At 40.3% G+C, this 22,062-nt stretch overlaps 1 protein-coding gene across 2 annotated transcripts in view; it reads left to right on the forward strand.

The window, feature by feature from the left end:
• The first annotated feature begins 258 nt into the window (after positions 1-258).
• The window catches only part of VPS13A (vacuolar protein sorting 13 homolog A), a 276,405-nt gene continuing 254,601 nt past the window's right edge, over positions 259-22,062 (forward strand). For both annotated transcript variants that reach the window (XM_024996187.2, XM_059889554.1), the window contains exon 1: positions 259-507. In XM_024996187.2, the coding sequence (XP_024851955.1) occupies positions 408-507 (100 nt within the window). In that variant the 5' untranslated portion in view covers positions 259-407. The remainder of the gene's footprint in view (positions 508-22,062) is intronic.

Raw genomic sequence — 22,062 nt, forward strand, 5'->3', positions numbered from 1 at the left:
TCGCCGCCAGTGGGGAGGCCAGACTGCCGGTGGGGGCGGGGTCAGAAATGTCTGGCAACTCCAGGTACCAGTCCGGTTGCCTGGCGATGGGGGAGGAGGCGGGGCCGAGGAGAAAAAGGATCCGCACTCCGCCCGACTAGGGCAAGAGCTGGAGAGGCGGCCGCGCAGCCGCCTTAGCTCTCTCTCGGGCCTCGCGCTCCACCCAACCCTGGATCGCGAGCCGCACATGCGTAGCGCGAGCTACCGCCTCCGCCCCTCATAGGGCTCGTGGTGGGGCTACGCGTTCGGCGCTGGTGGCACCACGGTCGGAGCCGCCCAGGAGCCGGTGAACCGAGCGGTCTCGTGAGAGGGGCTCGGGAGGGCAGGCTCAGGAAGAAGGAGCGCCGCGTCCACCGCGGCTGAGGAAGATGGTGTTCGAGTCGGTGGTCGTGGACGTGTTGAACCGGTTCTTGGGGGACTATGTGGTGAACCTGGACACGTCCCAGCTCAGTCTGGGCATCTGGGCAGGTAACGAGACCGCCGCAGTCTCTCCATCTCGCCTCCCGTGCTTCCGTTGACAGCCGGCCCTGCCTTACTGGGGCCTCTGGCCCCACTCTGCCACCTGCCGCCGACTCGTTTGGGGTCATGTTACGTAGAGCCGGGAGGCAGTTGCTGGGCCTCCACCGGCGAGTTAGCGTTTTGGCCGGAGGGGATTAGGGTCTCTGATGCTGGATGAAAAGGCCGCCCCCCGCTTTCCGCCGAAGGGACCCACAGTGGACTCCAAGGGTCTGGAGTTCAAATTCCACCGAACCGCCCTTTTCAGCCCCTCGAGGTCCGGTTTCAGCTGTGTTGGGCGAGGGGCGGCCTCTAGACACACCTGGGCTTGGTCTGGTCCCTGTCATTTTCGCCCCTTGGGTTGTGATGGAGGCCCGGGCAGCCCACGGAGGGCCGCACGCCGCTCCGCACGTGAAAGCAAAGAGCTGTGACCGGAGATGCCGTCCTCCTCCCGCGCCCAGCCTCCGGGTACGGCCAAACCCTGCTGGCTGCTCGGCTCCCCCTTCCGGCCTCACCGCCTCGAGTCCGGGAGGCTCGCCTGGGTTCGGTTGATAACAGCGAAAACTCCTGTGCAGGATCGTTCGAAAGATTGGTTGTCAATTTACAACCTGACCAGCAATATGTCAAGCTTGTTAAGGGTTTGGGGCTTTGTGGGTCGCAGAGTTACTGAATTTTTAAAGAAGCTAGGTGCTCTGTCCTTACGCTAAGTGAGATGTGAAGTTGGATGGTGAAGGACTGATGCTTTACTTTGTATCCATTTATTCTGGTGTGTTTCCTTATTTGGAGTTTCATTTTTAGTGCTGTGCTTCCACCTGTTTTTGTATTACACCCTTATCTATTTTAAAACCCATTAGAAATTAGATTCTTTTTCTTATGAAATGTCTTTCCCAGGCCAAAGCTAGGGTTAATCTCCTTGTGTGAGTAATATATATATATATATTTAAATTTTAGTCTTTTTGAATATGCACACACTTGACAGCTTTCTTCTAAAATACTTATTTATCGTGATATTTCTCCTTTATTTAATAGTGTAAATAGGTAATTTAGTTTGATAAAGAAAACCTCTTGTTAACTGCTGTTGATATCTACCTTGGTAGAGAGTGGGACTGCAGGAATGAAGAACATAAATGCTAGCTCAGCATCTCTGACTAGTACCAGAAATTTACAGATAGTTTAATCTGTGCTGTTTTTCATTTGTAAAATAATAATGATAAAACTTGTCTCCACCCACCTCAGTAGGAAGCCTTAAGAACATTTTGTGGTGTGCTTTGCTTTTAACCTGTAGTGGAAAATTGCTTCTACTTCAAAGTGGAGGTTGGTGTAGAGTTTGATTTATCAGTGGATTTGTTCATTTGAAATACTCATACACTAAATTCACTCTTGTGATGCACAATTCTATCAATTTGACAATACAAGGAAGCACGTATCCAGGATCACGATCTTGATACAGAAAAAAACATCAGTTCAGTCACTCAGTCGTGTCTGACTCTTTGTAACCCCGTGGACCGCAGCTCACCAGGCCTCCCTGTCCATCACCAACTCCCGGGGTTTACCCAAACTCATGTCCATTGAGTTGGTGATGCCATCCAACCATCTCATCCTCTCTTGTCCCCTTCTCCTGCTCTCAATCTTTCCCAGCATCAGGGTCTTTTCCAATGAGTCAGCTCTTCGCATCAGGTGGCCAAAGTATTGGAGTTTCAGCTTCAACAGTCTTTCCAATGAACACCCAGGACTGGTCTCCTTCAGGATGGACTGGTTGGATCTCCTTGCAGTCTAAGGGACTCTCAAGAGTCTTCTCCAACACCACAGTTCAAAAGCATCAATTCTTTGGCGCTCAGCTTTCTTCACTGTCCAACTCTCACATCCATACATGACTACTGGAAAAACCATAGCCTTGAGTAGACGGACCTTTGTTGGCAAAGTAATGTCTCTGCTTTTTAATATGCTGCCTAGGTTGGTCATAACTTTCCTTCCAAGGAGTAAGCGTCTTTTAATTTCATGGCTGCAGTCACCATCTGCAGTGATTTGGGAGCCCCCCAAAATAAAGTCAGCCACTGTTTCCACATCTCAAAACTTCCTCTGCCGCCCCTTTGTAGTCTCCCACCCAACTCCTACCCTTCCTCCTGGCAACCACTGGTCGTTTTCCATCCCTACAGTTTTCCCTTTTCTAGAGTGCCATATAAATGGAATTATATGGTATGTTTCTTTGTGGACCTGATTTCTTAGTTCATTCCTTTCACTTACTAAATGAAATGAATTTGAGAGGCATTCGTGTGTGGCATGCATCAAAATTGTGCAACTGTCGCTACATCTAATTCCAGAACATTTTCAACACTCCAAAAATAAATCTCATACCTGTTAACAATCACTACAAATTTATCCCCACTAATCATCGCCAGTGATTCCTCTGACAATCACTAATACACTTTTTGTCTTCTATTGATTGCCAATTCTGGATGTTTCATGTAAATGGAATCATAATATACATGGCCTCTTGTTTCTGACTTCTTTCACTTAGTACTATATTTTCAAGGTTCATTTATATTGTAGCATATATCAGTATTTCATTCCTTTTTGTGGCTGTTAATAACATTCCATTGTATGGGTGTAACTCATTTTATCTTTTCATCAGTTGATGGACATTTAAATTATTATTACCTTTCCTTTTATGACTAATGCTGCTGTGAACATTCATGTACAGGTTTTTCATGGACATAAGTTCTCTTGTGTATAGAGGTGGAATTTCTGAGTGATATGGTAACTCTGTTTAGACATTTTAAGGAATTTCCAAACCCTTGAAAATTCTTTAAGTATTATGGATGCAAGTCCTTTGTAAGATAGGTGATTTGAAAAATACTTTCTTGGAGTTGTTTCCGAGGCTGTTTTTTGCAAAACAAAAGTTTAAAATTTTAGTCAAGTCTAGTTTATCAGAATTCTGAGTCATGCTTTTGGTGTTATATCTGTGAAATCTTTCCCTAACCCAAAGTCACAAAGATTTTCTCCTGTGTTTTATTCCAGAAGCTTTATAATTTTATATTTTGTGGTTTTTGAGTAATAGGTAGAATTTAAAATCTTCTTGGAGGATTTAAAAAGCAATAATAATTCTTGATAAACTTAGAGGACCAAAACATTCTTAGGTGCTACATAGGAAAAATGTTAAGATCATGGACTTAATATTTTATGGTCTAGTGTCAGAAGGACCTGTTAGTAAATGTGTGCTTTTGCTAGGCTTCCATATAGTAATCCAGTTAATATCACTATTGGCATATGAATAGTATAATTAGTATACAGAAGTTAAATTGATGGTTTCATATCTACTAATGGAAAATTTGTTTCAGAGATGTTCCTTTGAAAATTAGAATTCTCTTTTCCTTAGAAACATTGTTATATATGAAGTTTACAAAGCTAATTATAACACAGTAGAACAGGGCCACTGTGCTGTGCCCTAGGTAGACTGAGTCCTGGAAGCATCTATTTTGTGGAAGGAGAAAGAGAAATTGAGTTTTTTCTCAAACTGTTGGCAGATTCTGATGTTGATAAAGTATATATTTTAAACAGTGTTATTTCCACCTTTCCACCCTTCCTGTGTATCATCCATTTAGGGAGTTGGTAGTACTTCGTAGACACATCTGTGATTCGCCTCCCAACTTTGCTAAACCATCTCATGTTTAATATTTCATTCAAGAGCTAGGCTGCATCAGAATCAGTCATATGTGATTGTTAGAAATACAGATTTTTTTTTTGGAACTACTTCCCGGATACTATAATTCATTTATTGAAAGTAAGACACTCCCCACCAATGTTTTTTAACCAAATGACACAGGGGATTGTGATGTCCAAATAGGTGCATTTTAAGGGCACTTTTAGGGCAAAAATATTAGAAATTCAGGGGCAGAAGTAGTAGTAAGGATGCCTTGTGTAATAGAATTATCATTTGTAACATAGAGTGTACCTTTTTATATTATAGTTTTCTTTCTTCTCACTCATTTTGTTTGTTTGCTTCAAAATGACAATACTTGGGCAAATTAAAAAAATTCGTTATACCTGACATCTTTGTGTAACATTAGAAGCTCAGACTTCTTTAAAAAACAAAAAACAAATTGCATATTCTGTTTTTAAAATGTTAATCTGTTAAAATGTTTCTCTTTATGTATAGTCTTAGGTTCAGTTCAGCTGCTCAGTTGTGTCACACTCTTTGCAACCCCATGGACTGCAGCACGCCAGGCCTCCCTGTCCATCATCAGCTTCTGGAGTTTACCCAAACTCATGCCTGTTGAGTTGGTGATGCCATCCAACCATCTCATCCTCTGTTGTCGCCTTCTCCTTCTGCCTTCAATCTTTTCCAGCATCAGTCAGTTCTTTGCATCAGGTGGCCAAAGTATTGGAGCTTCAGCATCAGTCCTTCCAATGAATATTCAGGACTGATTTCCTTTAGGATGGACTGGTTGGATCTCCTTGCAGTCCAAGGGACTCTCAAGAGTCTCCTCCAACACCACAGTTCAAAAGCATCAGTTCTTCAGCACTCAGCTTTCTTTATAGTGCAACTCTCACATCCATACATGACTACTGGAAAAACTATAGCTTTGACTAGACAGACCTCTGTTGGCAAAGTAATGTCTTTGCTTTTTAATATGCTGTCTATGGTGGTCATAGCTTTTCTTCCACAGAGCAAGCCTCTTTTAATTTCATGGCTGCAGTCACCATCTGCAGTGATTTTGGAGCCTAAGAAAGTCTGTCACTGTTTCCATTGTTTCTCCATATATTTGCCATGAAGTGATGGGGCTGATGCCATGATCTTCATTTTTTGAATGTTGAGTTTTAAGCCAGCTTTTTCACTCTCTTCTTTCACCTTCATCAAGAGGCTCTTTAGTTCCTCTTTGCTTTCTGTCATAAAGGTGTGTTATCTGCATATCTGACGTTATTGACATTTCTCCCAGAAATGGAATGGAATGGAATCTTGATTCCATCTTGTGCTTCATCCAGTCTGGCAGCAGTTTGTATATCTTCATCACATATCCCTAGTTTGTTCTTCCTTCTTTCCCTCTCTCCTTTTGTAACGACAAGTTTATTTTCTATTTCTGTGAGTCTTTCTGTTTTGCATATACACTTATTTACATTCCATGTATAGTTGACATCATATAATATTTGCCTTCTCTGACTTTTTTCACTAAACATGATATTCTCTAGGTTCATCTTCATTGCTGTATATGGCTATATTTCATTTTTATGACTCAGTACTATTTTATTTTGTGTGTGCGTGTATGTATGTGAGACATCTTTTTAACTCAGTCATCTATTGCTGGACAGTTGAGTTGTTTCCATGTCTTGGCTGTTGTAAGTAGTGCTGCTCTAAACACTGGGCTGCCTCTGTCTTTTTCAATTAGTTTTCTTTTTTTCTGGATGTGTACCCAGCGGTGGAATTGCTGGACCATATTCTAGTTTTATTTTTACTTTCTAAAGGGCCCTCCTTACTGCTTTCCACTGTGGCTGTACCAATTTACATTCCCACCAACAAGGGTTGCCATTTCTCTGTATGCTCTCTAACATCAGTTATTGTAGACTTTGTGATGATAGGTATTCCGACAGGTGTGAAGTGATACCTCATTGTGGTTTTGATTTCCATTTCTGTATAATTATCAATACTGAGAATCTTTTCACATGCCTATTTAGCCTTCTGTATGTTGTCTTTGGAAAAATATTTATTCAGGTCTTCCACTCATTTTTTGATTAGATTGTTTGTTTTTTGATGTGAACTGTTTGCATATTTTGGACAATAACCCCTTGTCAGTTACATCATTTGCATCACTTTCAAAATTAGGAAATGTGAGATTGCCAACGTTCCTTTGAAGGTTGTTTTGACTGTGGGTCCTTTGAGATGTCATATGAATTTAAAAATGAATCTCTCTGTTTCTGAAAAGAATTGGGATTTAATGTGGATTACATTGGATCTGTAGGTTGCTTTGGGTAATATTGATATCTTAACAATATTGTGAAAATGGAATGTTTTTCCATTTATATATGTGTTTTCTTTATTTCAACAGTGTCTTATAGGTTGTGGGATATAAATCATTCTTCTCTTCTCTCTCCCCATTGTTTTTTCCTATGTATTTTTGATACTGTTGTAAATGGCTTCCTTGGTGGCTCAGTGGTAAAAATTCTGCCTGTAATAAGATGTCGGTTCGACCCCTGGGTGTGGAGGTTCCCCTGGGCAAGGAAATGGCAAACCACTCCAGTATTCTTGCCTGGGAAATCCCATGGACAGAGAACCTAGCAGGCTGCAGTCCATGGGGTTGCAAAAGAGTTGGGCAAGACTTAGCAACTAACTAAAACAATTGTAAATGTAATTGTTTTCATAGTTTCTATCTTGGATTGTTAAGTGTATAGTAACAACTGATTTTTGTATTTTGATTGTGTATCCAGCTGCTGTTGCTGCTAAGTCACTTCAGTTGTGTCCGACTCTGTGCGACCCCATAGACAGCAGCCCAAGAGGCTCCCCTGTCCCTGGGATCCTCTAGGCAAGAACACTGGAGTGGGTTGCCATTTCCTTCTCCAATGCCTGAAAGTGAAAAGTGAAAGTGAAGTCGCTCAGTCGTGTCCAACCCTCAGCGACCCCATGGACTGCAGCCTACCAGGCTCCTCCGTCCATGGGATTTTCCAGGCAAGAGTACTGGAGTGGGGTGCCATTGCCTTCCGTGTGTATCCAGCAACATGCTGAATTATTTATTCTGGCAGTTTTTTGTGGAATATTTTTCTTCATATAAGATCATGTTGTCTATGAACAGAATTTTCCTTCTTCCTTTCCAATGTGGATGCCTTTTATTTATTCTTCTTGCCTAATTGCTGTACGACATTATGCTGGGTAAAAGTGGCAGAAGTGGACATCTTTATCTTGTTCTGATGTTAGAGAAAAAGACATATCTTGTACCATTACATATGAAGTTCATTGTGAGCTTTTCATATTTGGCTTTGATATCTTGATATCAGATCAGATCAGATCAGTCGCTCAGTCGTGTCCGACTCTTTGCGACCCCATGAATCGCAGCACGCCAGGCCTCCCTGTCCATCACCAACTCCCAGAGTTCACTCAGACTCATGTCCATCGAGTCAGTGATGCCATCCAGCCATCTCATCCTCTGTCGTCCCCTTCTCCTCTTGCCCCCAATCCCTCCCAGTATCAGGGTCTTTTCCAATGAGTCAACTCTTCGAATGAGGTGGCCAAAGTACTGGAGTTTCAGCTTTAGCATCATTCCTTCCAAAGAGATCCCAGGGCTGATCTCTTTCAGAATGGACTGGTTGGATCTTCTTGCAGTCCAAGGGACTCTCAAGAGTCTTCTCCAACATCACAGTTCAAAAGCATCAATTCTTTGGCGCTCAGCCTTCTTCACAGTCCAACTCTCACATCCATACATGACCACAGGAAAAACCATAGCCTTGACTAGACGAACCTTTGTTGGCAAAGTAACGTCTCTGCTTTTGAATATGCTGCCTAGGTTGGTCATAACTTTCCTTCCAAGGAGTAAGAGTCTTTTAATTTCATGGCTGCAGTCACCATCTGCAGTGATTTTGGAGCCCAGAAAAATAAAGTCTGCCACTGTTTCCACTGTTTCCCCATCTATTTCCCATGAAGTGGTGGGACCGGATGCCATGATCTTCATTTTCTGAATGTTGAGCTTTAAGCCAACTTTTTCACTCTCACTTTCACCTTCATCAAGAGGCTTTTTAGTTCCTCTTCACTTTCTGCCATAAGGGTGGTGTCATCTGCATATCTGAGGTTATTGATATTTCTCCCGGCAATCTTGATTCCAGCTTGTGTTTCTTCCAGTCCAGCGTTTCTCATGATGTACTCTGCATAGAAGTTAAATAAGCAGGGTGACAATATACAGCCTTGACGTACTCCGTTTCCTATTTGGAACCAGTCTGTTGTTCCATGTCCAGTTCTAACTGTTGCTTTCTGACCTGCATACAGATTTCTCAAGAGGCAGATCAGGTGGTCTGGTATTCCCATCTCTTTCAGAATTTTCCACAGTTTATTGTGATCCACACAGTCAAAGGCTTTGGCATAGTCAATAAAGCAGAAATAGATGTTTTTCTGGAACTCTCTTGCTTTTTCCATGATCCAGCGGATGTTGGCTATTTGATCTCTGGTTCCTCTGCCTTTTCTAAAATGAGCTTGAACATCAGGAAGTTCACGGTTCACATATTGCTGAAGCCTGGCTTGGAGAATTTTAAGCATTACCTTACTAGCATGTGAGATGAGTGCAATTGTGCGGTAGTTTGAGCATTCTTTGGCATTGCCTTTCTTTGGGATTGGAATGAAAACTGACCTTTTCCAGTCCTGTGGCCACTGCTGAGTTTTCCAAATTTGCTGGCATATTGAGTGCAGCACTTTCATAGCATCATCCTCCAGGATTTGAAATAGCTCAACTGGAATTCTGTCAGCTCCACTAGCTTTGTTCGTAGTGATGCTTTCTAAGGCCCACTTGACTTCACATTCCAGGATATCTGGCTCTAGGTGAGTGATCACAGCATCGTGATTATCTGGGTCGTGAAGATCTTTTTTGTACAGTCCTTCTGTGTATTCTTGCCATCTCTTCTTAATATCTTCTCTTAGGTCCATACCCTTCTGTACTTTATCGAGCCCATCTTTGCATGAAATGTACCTTTGGTATCTCTGATTTTCTTGAAGAGATCTCTAGTCTTTCCATTCTGTTGTTTTCCTCTATTTCTTTGCATTGATCGCTGAGGAAGGCTTTCTTATCTCTTCTTGATATTCTTTGGAACTCTGCATTCAGATGCTTATATTGTTCCTTTTCTCCTTTACTTTTCACTTCTCTTCTTTTCACAGCTATTTGTAAGGCCTCCCTAGACAGCCATTTTGCTTTTTTGCATTTCTTTTCCATGGGGATGGTCTTGATCCCTGTCTCCTGTACAATGTCACAAACCTCATTCCATAGCTCATCAGGCACTCTATCTATCAGATCTAGGCCCTTAAATCTATTTCTCACTTCCATTGTATAATCATAAGGGATTTGATTTAGGTCATACCTGAATGGTCTAGTGGTTTTCCCTACTTTCTTCAATTTAAGTCTGAATTTGGCAATAAGGAGTTCATGATCTGAGCCACAGTCAGCTCCTGGTCTTGTTTTTGTTGACTGTATAGAGCTTCTCCATCTTTGGCTGCAAAGAATATAATCAATCTGATTTTGGTATTGACCATCTGGTGATGTCCATGTGTAGAGTCTTCTCTTGTGTTGTTGGAAGAGGGTGTTTGTTATGACCAGTGCATTTTCTTTGCAAAACTCTATTAGTCTTTGCCCTGCTTCATTCTGTACTCCAAGGCCAAATTTGCCTGTTACTCCAGGTGTTTCTTGACTTCCTACTTTTGCATTCCAGCCCCCTATAATGAAAAGGACATGTGTTTTGGGTGTTACTTCTAAAAGGTCTTGTAGGTCTTCATAGAACCGTTCAACTTCAGCTTTTTCAGCGTTACTGGTTGGGGCATAGACTTGGATTACTGTGATATTGAATGGTTTGCCTTGGAAACGAACAGAGATCATTCTGTCGTTTTTGAGATTGCATTCAAGTACTGCATTTCAGACTCTTTTGTTGACCATGATGGCTACTCCATTTCTTCTGAGGGATTCCTGCCCGCAGTAGTAGATATAATGGTCATCTGAGTTAAATTCACCCATTCCAGTCCATTTTAGTTCGCTGATTCCTAGAATGTCGATGTTCACTCTTGCCATCTCTTGTTTGACCACTTCCAATTTGCCTTGATTCATGGACCTGACATTCCAGGTTCCTATGCAGTATTGCTCTTTACAGCATCAGACCTTGCTTCTATCACCAGTCACATCCACAGCTGGGTATTGTTTTTGCTTTGGCTCCATCCCTTCATTCTTTCTGGAGTTATTTCTCCGCTGTTCTCCAGTAGCATATTGGGCCCCTACTGACCTGGGGAGTTCCTCTTTCAGTATCCTATCATTTTGCCTTTTCATACTGTTCATGGGGTTCTCAAGGCAAGAATACTGAAGTGTTTGCCATTCCCTTCTCCAGTGGACCACATTTTGTCAGATCTCTCCAACATGACCCGCCCGTCTTTGGTTGCCCCACGGGCATGGCTTAGTTTCATTGAGTTAGACGAGGCTGTGGTCCTAGTGTGATTAGATTGACTAGTTTCTGTGAGTATGGTTTCACTGTTTCTGCCCTCTGATGCCCTCTTGCAACACCTACCGTCTTACTTGGGTTTCTCTTTCCTTGGGCGTGGGGTATATCTCTTCACGGCTGCTCCAGCAAAGCTCAGCCAATGCTCCTTACCTTGGACGAGGGGTATCTCCTCACTGCCGTCCTTCCTGACCTTCAACGTGGGATAGCTCCTCTAGGCCCTCTTGTGCCCGCACAGCCAGGGCATGGGGTTGGTCCTCCCGGACACCGCCCCTGGCCTCTGGCATGGGGTTGCTCCTCCCGGCCGCTGCCCCTGGCCTCGGGCGTGGGGGCATGGGGTAGCTCCTCCTGCCCGCCGCCCCTGGCCTCTGACGCGGGGTAACTCCTCTCGTCGCCGCCCCTGACCTCGGATGCTGGGTATCTCCTCTCGGCTGCCCCCCCGACCTCGGACGTGGGGTAGCTCCTCTCGGCCGTTCCTGCGTCGTCGCAGTCTGGCACTCTCGGCCGCTGCCCCTGACCTCGGACGTGGGGTAACTGCTCTTGGCCGCCGCCCTTCGGGCATGGGGTCCTCTTTTATTCCTAATTTTTTGAATGTTTTGAATATCAAAGAATGTTGAAGTTTTTTGAATGCATTTTCTTCATCAGTTGAAGGGATCCTGTGTTAATTCATTCTGTTAATGAGGTGTATTACCCTGATTGAATTTGTATGTTGAACTATCTTTCCATTCCTAGAATATTACATTGAATAATAGTGATAATTCTTTTAGTGTACCATTCAATTTTGGTTGCTAGTATTTTGTTGAGGATATTTGCCTCAGTATTCATGAGGGATACTGATCTGTAGTTTTCTTGTGGTATCCTTGGCTTTGGTATCAGATTAATGGAGACCTATATGCAATTTGGAAGTGTTTCCTTCTCATTTTTTGGAAGAATTTGAGGAGGATTGGTGTTCTCTTTTAAATGTTCGGTAGAATTCGCCAGTGAAACTCTTCTTTTCCAAGCTTTTACTGTTGTCATTGTTGTTGGGATGTTTTTTGATTACTGATGAAATCTCATTACAAATCTGTGCATTTCTTCTTGATTCATTAGTGGTAGTGTGCATGTTTCTAGGAATTTATCCATTTTATCTAGGCTATCAAATTTGTAGACACATAGCTGTTCATAGTATTCTTATAGTCCTTTTTATTTTTGTGAAATTGGTAATATTATCCCCTCCTTCATTTTTTATTTTAGTTACAATTGACCCTTGAGCAACAAGGAGTTAGGGCTTCAAACCCCTACACAGTTGAAAACCTGCATATAACTTTACAGTTGGCCTTCCATAGCTGTGGTTCACATCCTCAGATTCACCTATAATTCTGAAGTATGTATTTATTGGAAAAAATCCATATACAAGTGTACCCACAAAATGCAAAGCTCTGTTGTTCAAGAGTCAGTTGTATTCCACTCCTCATGTATCTTTCCTTTTCTCGTTTGCCTTTCACATCTCTTCTTTTCAAAGCTCTTTTGTAAGGCCTCCTCAGACAACCATTTTGCCTTTTTGCATTTCTTTTTCTTGAGAATGGTCTTGATCCCTGCCTCCTGTACAATGTCACGAACCTCCGTCCATAGTTCTTCAGGCACTCTATCAGATCTAATCCCTTCAATCTATTTCTCACTTGCACTGTATTATCTTAAGGGATGTGGTTTAGGTCATACCTGAATGGTCTAGTGGTTTCTCGTATTTTCTTCAATTTAGGTCTGAATTTGTCAACAAGGAGTTCATGATCTGAGCCACAGTCAGCTCTGGGTCTTGTTTTTGCTGACTGTATAGAGCTTCTCCATCTTTGGCTGCAAAGAATATAATCAATCTGATTTTGGTATTGACCATCTGGTGATGTCCATGTGTAGAGTCTTCTCTTGTGTTGTTGGAAGAGGGTATTTGCTATGACCAGTGCATTCTTTTGGCAAAACTCTGTTAGCACAAGGCCAAATTTGCCTGTTACTTCAGGCAAAGTGACTGACTTTGACTTCCTACTTTTGCATTCCAGTCCCCTATAATGAAAAAGAACATCTTTTTTGGGTGTTAGTTCTAGAAGGTCTTGTAGGTCTTTATTGAGCCATTCAACTTCAGCTTCTTCAGCATTACTGGTTGTGGCATAGACTTGGATTACTGTGATATTGAATGACTTGCCTTGGAAACATGAACAGAGATCATTCTGTCGTTTTTGAGATTGCTTTCAAGTACTGCATTTTGGACTCTTTTGTTGACTATGGTGGCTACTACATTTCTTCTAAGGGATTCTTGCCCACAGTAGTAGATATAATGGTCATCTGAGTTAAATTCACCCATTCCAGTCCATTTCTCCTCCTGCCTTCAATCTTTCCCAGCATCAGAGTCAAATGAGTCAGTTCTTTGCATCACTTGGCCAAAGTATTGGAGTTTCAGCTTCAGCATCAGTTCTTCCAATGAATGAATATTCAGGACTGATTTCCTTTGGGATGGATTGGTTGGATATCCTTGTGTCCAAGGGACTCTTAAGAGTCTTCTCCACCATCACAGTTCAAAGGATTCAGTTCTTAGGTGCTCAGCTTTCTTTATAGTCCAGATCTCACATCCACACATGACTACTGGAAAAACCATAGCTTTGTTGGCAAAGTAATGTCTCTGCTTTTTAATAAGCTGTCTAGGTTGGTCATAACTTTTCTTCCATGGAGCAAGCATCTTTTAATTTCATGGCTGCAGTCACCATCTGTAGTGATTTTGGAGCCCCCCAAGATAAAGCCTGTCACTGTTTCTAGTGTTTCCCCATCTATTTGCTATGAAGTGATGGGACCAGATGCCATGATCTTAGTTTTCTGAATGTTGAGCTTTAAGCCAACTTTTTCACTCTCCTCTTTCACTTTTTCAAGAGGCTCTTTAGTTCTTCTTCGCTTTTCTCCCATAGGTGTGGTGTCATCTGCATATCTGAGGTTATTGATATTTCTCCCAGCAATCTTGACTCCAGCTTATGTTTCATCCCGTCTAGCATTTCTCATGATATAGTCTGTATATAAGTTAAATAAGCAGGGTGACAATATACAGCCTTGACATACTCCTTTCCCAATTTGGAACCAGTCTGTATTCCATGTCCAGTTCTAACCGTTGCTTTCTGACCTGCACACAGATTTCTCAGGAGGCAGGTCAGGTGGTCTGGTTTTCCCACCTCTTTGAGAATTTTCCACAGTTTGTTGTGATCCACACAAAGACTTTGGCGTAGTCACTAAAGCAGAAGTAGATATTTTTCTGGAACTCTCTTGATTTTTTGATAATCCAGTGGGTGTTGACAATTTGATCTCTGGTTCTTCTGCCTTTTCTAAATCCAGCTTGAACATCTGGAAGTTCATGGTTTACGTACTGTTGAAGCCTGGCTTGGAGAATTTTGAGCATTACTTTACTAGCGTGTGAGATGAGTGCAGTTGTGCAGTAGTTTGAGCATTCTTTGGCATTGCCTTTTTTTGGGATTGGAATGAAAACTGACCTTTCACAATCCTGTGGCCACTGCTGAGTTTTCCAAATTTGCTGGCATATTGAGTGCAGCACTTTCACAGCATCATCATTTAGAATTTGAAATAGCTCAACTGGAATTCCATCACCTACCTCCACTAGCTTTGTTCATAGTGATGTTTCGTAAGGCCCACTTGACTTCACATTCCAGGATGTCTGGCTCTAGGTGAGTGATCACAGCATCATGATTATGTGGGTTGTAAAGATCTTTTTTGCATAGTTCTTCTGTGTCTTCTTGCCACCTCTTCTTAATATCTTCTGCTTCTGTTAGGTCCATGCCATTTTTGTCTTTTATCAAGCCCATCTTTGCATGAAATGTTCCCTAGGTCTTTAATTTTCTTGAAGAGATCCCTAGTCTTTCCCATTCTATTATTTTCTTCTGTTTCGTTGCATTGATCACGGAAGAAGGCTTTCTTATATCTCCTTGCTATTCTTTGGAACTCTGCATTCAAATGGGTATATCTTTCCTTTTCTCCTTTGTAAAAATGCAAAATAGTTGTCTGAGGACGCCTTACAAACAGCTGTGAAGAGAAGAGAAGGGAAAGGCAAAGGAGAAGAGGACCACTGTCATACTGGTTTTTATATTTGCCTATTTATCTGCCTTTACTGGAGAACTTTATATTTCTGTGTAAGTTCAAGTTAGCACCTAGTGTTCTTTTTTTTTTTTTTTTTACTTGTAGGACTTTAAAATTTCTTGTAAGGCAGCTGTCTTGGAAATGAACTCCCTCAATTTTTATCTGACATTAGTATCTTAATTTTACCCTCATTTTTGCTGGGTATAATGTTTGGTTGACAGTTTTTCAATTTTAATTCAGTACTTTAAATATATCATTACCTTGTTACTTTGGTTGCACTGTTTCTGCTGAGAAACCCATGATAATCTTATTGAGGATCCTTTGTACATGTGAAGTTGCTTTTCTCTTGTTGCCTTTAATAGTCTCTCTTTCATTATTCTGTTTCTTCGCTTGGGATTCTTAAAATTTGTATATTCGTGTGTTTCCTCAAATTTCTAGCTATTATTGTTCAAATAACTCTATATTTATCTTTCTTCCTCGTGGAGTCCATGATTAATGTGCTGTATCTCTTCTCCTGGGCTCCCATTGTGTACATATTGACCCACTTAATGATGTACCATAAGTTCCTTAGCCTCTCTTCCCTTTTCTTCATTGTTTTCTTTTTTGTTCCTAGTATTTTCAAATGACCTGTCTTCAGGTTTTCTAATTTTTTTTTTTTTTGCCTGTTGAAAATTGCTTTGGATTTTCTCTAGTGAGTTTTCAATCCAGTTATTCCTTACACCTCTATTGGAGTGTGTGTGTTTTCTACTTTCTTTCAAGACTTACAGTTGGTGGAATTTATATACAACGTTGTGTAAGTTTCAGGTGTGCAACGTGTTGGCTTGATACTTTGTGTATTGCAGTGTGATTACCACCATAGCTTTAGCTAACACCTCCATCATATCACATACACATCATTTGTGTGTGTGTGTGTGGTCGGAACGCTTAAGATTTAGTCTCTCAACAGTGTTGAAGTATATAATACAGTATTTTTGACTGTAGTCTCTCTGCTCTGCATTAGATCTCCAGAACTTAAATTATCTCCTAGTTGCTAGTTTGTGTTTTTTAACATTTCCCCAATTCTGCCACTTTCTAATCCCTGGTCACCACTGTTTTACTGTTTCTTTAAGTTTGACTCTTTTAGATTCTTTAAATAAATTATATCATACAGTGTTTATCTTTCCTCATCTGTCTTATGTCACCATAAACCCCTTAAAGGGGGTCCATCTATGTTGTTCCAAATGACAGGCTTTCTTTTTCATGGCTTAATATTCCCTTTATATATAAACCACATCTTTATCTATTCATCTTGATGACACTAACTGGTTTCCATATTTTGGCTATTGTCAATAATGTGCAGTAAACATGGGAATGCAGGAATCTTTCTGGTACCCCATTTTCTTTGCCTTTGAATATATATGAAATGGATTTTCTGAATCATATTCAAGATTTTTTATTTTTTTATTTTTTTTATTTTTCTTTTTTTTTTTCAAGATTTTTTAGTCACCGTTTTCTGCAGTTTGACTATGATATGCCTAAGGGTAAACTTTTTATTATTTTCCTGCCTGGTATTTTTGGAGCTTCCTGGCTCTGTGGTTTGATGACTTTATAATTAATTTCAGAAATTTCTTAGCCATTATTGCTCCAAATGTATACATTTGCTCCTCTCTCCTTATTTGCCTTCTGGTATTCCTATTATGCCTAGGTTACAGCTTTTAGAATTGTCCTACGGTTCTTGGACATTGTTTTATCATTTTAATTTTATCTTTCTCTTTACATTTCAGTTCAGAAGTTTTTATTATTTTATTATGGAAGTTTATTTGGAAGCTATGTTATTAATATTTACATATCTTTAAGCTTGCTGATTTTAAAAAAGTATGTGAAATGACTTAAACTTTATTTAAAATGTACATTTTCAAACTTGTTCAGTATTGTAAATTTATGGACAAGACAAAATAGAAATTATCACATAGTCACATTTTATTTTTATTTCTAATTTATTTTTCATTGAAGGAAAGAGTCTTTAAGTCTGTTAGTGCTTTACAATTTTCAAAAGTTTCACATATATGATTTCGTATAATCGCATAATAACCTTTTCCCCCTTCATCTCTGTATTGTTCCTCCCTCCTTCCCTCTCCCCACTGGTAACCACTAGGTTGTTCTGTATATTTGTGAGTTTGCTTCTTATTTGTTTTATTCACTAGTTGCATTTTTTTAGACTCCACATGTAAGTAATATACTTTCTCTGATTTATTTCACTTAGCATAATGCCTTCCAAGTCTGTCTGTGTTGCTGCAAATGGCAATATTTTATTCTTTCTTATGGATATTATTCCATTTTATGTGTGTATTACATTTTCTTCATTCATTCATCTGTTGATGGACACTTGAGTTCCTTCCATTTCTTGGCACTTGTAAATAATCTGGGGCATTATACATGCACCCCAATGCCAATCTATGAGCATTGGGGTGCATGTATATTTTCCAATTAGTGTTTTTTTTTTTCTGAATATATACCCAGGAGTGGAATTGCTGAGTCATCTGGTAGTTATATTTTTAGATTTTGAGAAACTTCCACAGTGTCTTCCACAGTGGCTGCATCACTTTACATTCTCACCAACTGTGTACCAGGGTTCTCTCTTCTCCACATCCTTAGCAACATTAGTTACTTGTCTTCTTTTTGATGACAACCATTCTGACAGGTGTGAGGTGATATCTTATTGTGGTTTTGATTTGCATTTCCCTGATGATTAATGATCTTGGGTGTGTTTTCCTATGCCTGTTGCCCATCTTCATGTCTTCTTTGGGAAAATGCCTATTCAGTTCCTTTGCTCATTTTTCAGTCTTTGTTTTTTTTTTTTTTTGCCACTCTATGTGGTATGTGGGGTCTTAGTCCCCTGACCAGGGGTCAAGCCTGGGTCCCCTCCATACAGTGGAAACATGGAGTCTCAACCACTGGACCCCCAGGGAATTTAATTTCTCAGTGGGGGGGTTTGATATTGAGTTGTATCAGCTATTTTTTTAAAAAAAATTAATTTATTTTAGTTGGAGGAGAATTACACTATTGTAATGGTTTTTGCCATACATCAACATGAATCAGCCACGGGTATACAAGTGTCCCCCCATTCTAAACCCCCCTCCCAGCTCCTTCCCCACCCCATCCCTTTATGTTGTCCCAGAGCACCAATTGGGTGGTGCTTCATGCATTGGTCTCTGAGCTCACACTGGTCATCTGTTTTACATATGGTAATGTACATGTTTCAGTGCTGTTCTCTCAAGTCTTCCAACCCTCTCCTTCTCCCACTGAGTCCAAAAGTATGTTCTTTATGTCTGTGTCTCCTTTGCTTGCCTGCATGTAGTATTGTCAGTACCATCTAAGTTCTGTATATATGCGTTAATATACAGTATTTGTCTTTTTCTGACTTACTTCACTTCTGTATAATAGGTTCTAGGTTCATCCATCTTATTAGAATTGACTCAAATGAGTTCCTTTTACTAGCTGAGTAATATTCCATCGTGTATATGTACCACAACTTCCTCATACATTCATCTGTTGATGGACATCTAGGTTGCTTCCATGTCCTGCTGCTGCTGCTAAGTTGCTTCAGTCGTGTCCGACTCTGTGCGACCCCATAGATGGCTGCCCACCAGGCTCCCCTGTCCCTGGGATTCTCCAGGCAAGAACACTGGAGTGGGTTGCTATTTCCTTCTCCAATGCATGAAAGTGAAAAGTGAAAGGGAAGTCGCTCAGTCGTGTCTGACTCTTAGTGACCCCATGGACTGCAGCCCACCAGGCTCCTCCATCCATGGGATTTTCCAGGCAAGAATACTGGAGTGGGTCGCCATTGCCTTCTCCGTGTCCTAGCTATTGTAAATAGTGCTGCAGTGAACATTGCTGTACATGCGTCTCTTTCAGTTCTGGTTTCCTTGTGATATATGCCCAGTATTGGGATTGCTAGGTCTATGAGCTGTTAATATATGTTGGGTATTGTCTCCTTATTGGTCTTATCATTTGGAAATATTTTCTTCTATTCAGTAGGTTTGTCTTTTTGTTTTGTCGATAATTTTCTTTGCTGTACAAAAGCTTTAAGCTTAGATACACTTTTTCTGCCTTTTTCTTTGCTCTAGAAGATGGATCCAAAAAAATACTGCTGCAATTAGGTCTTTAATCCAGGTTGAATTTATTTTTGTATATGGTGTTATAAAATGTTTTAATTTTATTCTTTTACATGTGGCTGTCCAGTTTTCTCAGCACCACTTACTGAAGAGACTGTTTTCTCCATTGTATATTCTTGTAGACTAATTGACTGTAAATATGGGCATGTATTTCTGGACTCTGCTCTTACATTGATCAATGTGTCTGTTTTTGTGCCAGTACTATACTGTTTGGATGATGATTTTTTTGTTGTTTAGTTGTTTGGTCATGTCCAACTCTTTGCGACCCAATGGACTGCAGCATGCCAGGCTTCCCTGTCCTTCAGTGTCTCCCAGAGTTTGCTAACTATCTCCTGGAGTTTGATAATGATAGCTTTGTAGTATAGTCTGAAGTCAGAGAGGGTGATTGCTCCAGCTCTGTTCTTTTTCAAGATTGTTTGGGCTATTCAGGGTCTTCTGTGTTTCCATGCAAAATTATTTGTTCTTGTTCTGTGAAAAATACCATTGGTATTTTGATGGGGTTACACTGAGTCTATCTTTGCATTGGGTAGTATGATTATTTTTTGTTTTTTTCCTGAATACAGGTCTTGTACCTCTTTGGTTAGATTTATTCCTAGATACATTATTCTTTTTGATGCAGTAATATATTGGTTGTTTTTTTTTATAGTGTATAGAAATGCAACAGACTTCTCTATGTTAATTTTGTATTCTACAATTTACAGAATTCATTGATGAACTCCAGTAGCTTTCTGGTGCATCTTAAGGATTTTCTGGGTAGAGTACCATGTCATCTGCAGTGACAATTTTACTTTTTCCTTCCCAGTTTGGATTCATTTTATTTCTTTTTCTTCCCTGCTCTGGCTAGGACTTCCAAATCTATATTGAATAAATGTGGCAAGAGTGGACATACTTGTCTTGTTCTTGATCTTAGAGGAAATGCTTTCAGCTTTTCAGCATTGAGTATAATAGTAGCTGTGGGTTTGTCATATATGGTCTTTGTTATGTTGAGATTATCTGGAGCATCTTTCTTATACATGTTAAATTTATCAAAAGCTGTTTCTGCATCTGTTGAGAGAGTCATAAGGGTTTTATTCTTCAGTTTACTAATGTGCTGCATCACACTGATTGTTGTGTGGAGATTGAAAATTCCCTGCATCCCTGGGATAAATTCCACTTGATCATGGTGTATAAGCCTCTTAATGTATTGTTTTAGTCAGTTTACTAGTATTTTATTGAGGATTGTAGCATATGTGGTCATTAGTGATACCAGCCTGTTATTTTGTTTTCTTTTTTGTGGTATTTTTGGTTTTGGTATCAAGATGATGGTGTCTTCATGGAATGGGTTTGGAAGTGTTCTTCCTCTGAAATTTATGGAGTAGTTTTAGAAGAATAGGTGTTAACTCTAAGTGTTTGGTAGAATTTGCCTGTGAAACCATCAGGTCCTGGAGTTTTTGTTTATTGGGAGTTTTTAATCACAGGTTAAATTATAGTACTTGTCATTGGCCTGCTCATGCTTTCTTTTGCTTCCTGGTTCAGTCTTGGAGACTGTGTGTGTTTTCAAAGTAGCAGCTTTTAGTTTACTTTTTCTTTTCTATTTTCTTGGTCTCTATTTCACTTATTTCTGCTCTGATGTTTATGATTTCTTTCCTTCTGCTAACTTTGAGTTTTGTTTGTTCTTTATCTCAGTTGCTTTAGGTATAAAGTTAGGTTTTTTTAATTGAGATTTTTCCTGTTTCCTGAGGTAAGCTTGTATTGCTATAAACTTCCCTCATGACTGCTTTTGCTGCTTCCCATAGGTTTTGGATTGTTGTTTTTTCATTTGTCTCTAGGTATATATTTAAAATTTCCTTTTTTCCTAACTCCAGAAAAATAAATGACCCAATCAAAAAATGGGCCAAAGAACTAAAAGACATTTCTCCAAAGAAGACATACAGATGGCTAACAAACACATGAAAAGATGCTCAACATCACTCATTATCAGAGAAATGCAAATCAAAACCACTATGAGGTACCATCTCACACCAGTCAGAATGGCTGCGATCCAAAAGTCTACAAATAATAAATGCTGGAGAGGGTGTGGAGAAAAGGGAACCCTCTTACACTGTTGGTGGGAATGCAAACTAGTACAGCCACTATGGAGAACAGTGTGGAGATTCCTTAAAAAACTGGAAATAGAACTGCCTTATGATCCAGCAATCCCACTGCTGGGCATACACACTGAGGAAACCAGAAGGGAAAGAGACACGTGTACCCCAATGTTCATTGCAGCACTGTTTATAATAGCCAGGACATGAAAGCAACCTAGATGTCCATCAGCAGATGAATGGATAAGAAAGCTGTGGTACATATACACAATGGAGTATTACTCAGCCATTAAAAAGAATACATTTGAATCAGTTCTAATGAGGTGGATGAAACTGGAGCCTATTATACAGAGTGAAGTAAGCCAGAAGGAAAAACATCAATACAGTATACTAACGCATATATATGGAATTTAGAAAGATGGTAACAATAACCCAGTGTACGAGACAGCAAAAGAGACACTGATGTATAGAACAGTCTTATGGACTCTGTGGGAGAGGGAGAGGGTGGGAAGATTTGGGAGAATGACATTGAAACACGTAAAATATCATGTAAGAAACGAGATGCCAGTCCAGGTTCGATGCACGATACTGGATGCCTGGGGCTAGTGCACTGGGACGACCCAGAGGGATGGTATGGGGAGGGAGGAGGGAGGAGGGTTCAGGATGGGGAACACATGTATACCTGTGGCGGATTCATTTTGATATTTGGCAAAACTAATACAATTATATGAAGTTTAAAAATAAAATTAAAAAAAAAATATTTCCTCTTTTATTTCTTCAGTGATCCATTGATTGTTTAGTAACATATTGATTAACCCATGTATTTGTGTTTTTTGCAGTTGTTTTTAGTGAGTTTCTCACCTTATAGCTTTGTGGTTGGAAGAGATGCTTGATACGATTTCAGTTTTCTTAAATTTACTGAGGCCTGCTTTGTGGTCCAACATGTGATCTATTCTGGAGAATGTTCTATGTGCATTTAAAAAGAATGTGTATCCTGCCGCTTTTTGATTGAATTCTGTCTATATATCAGTTAAGTAGATGTGGTA

The sequence above is a fragment of the Bos taurus genome, chromosome 8, assembly GCF_002263795.3.
Source record: "Bos taurus isolate L1 Dominette 01449 registration number 42190680 breed Hereford chromosome 8, ARS-UCD2.0, whole genome shotgun sequence".
Classification (NCBI taxonomy): domain Eukaryota; kingdom Metazoa; phylum Chordata; class Mammalia; order Artiodactyla; family Bovidae; genus Bos; species Bos taurus.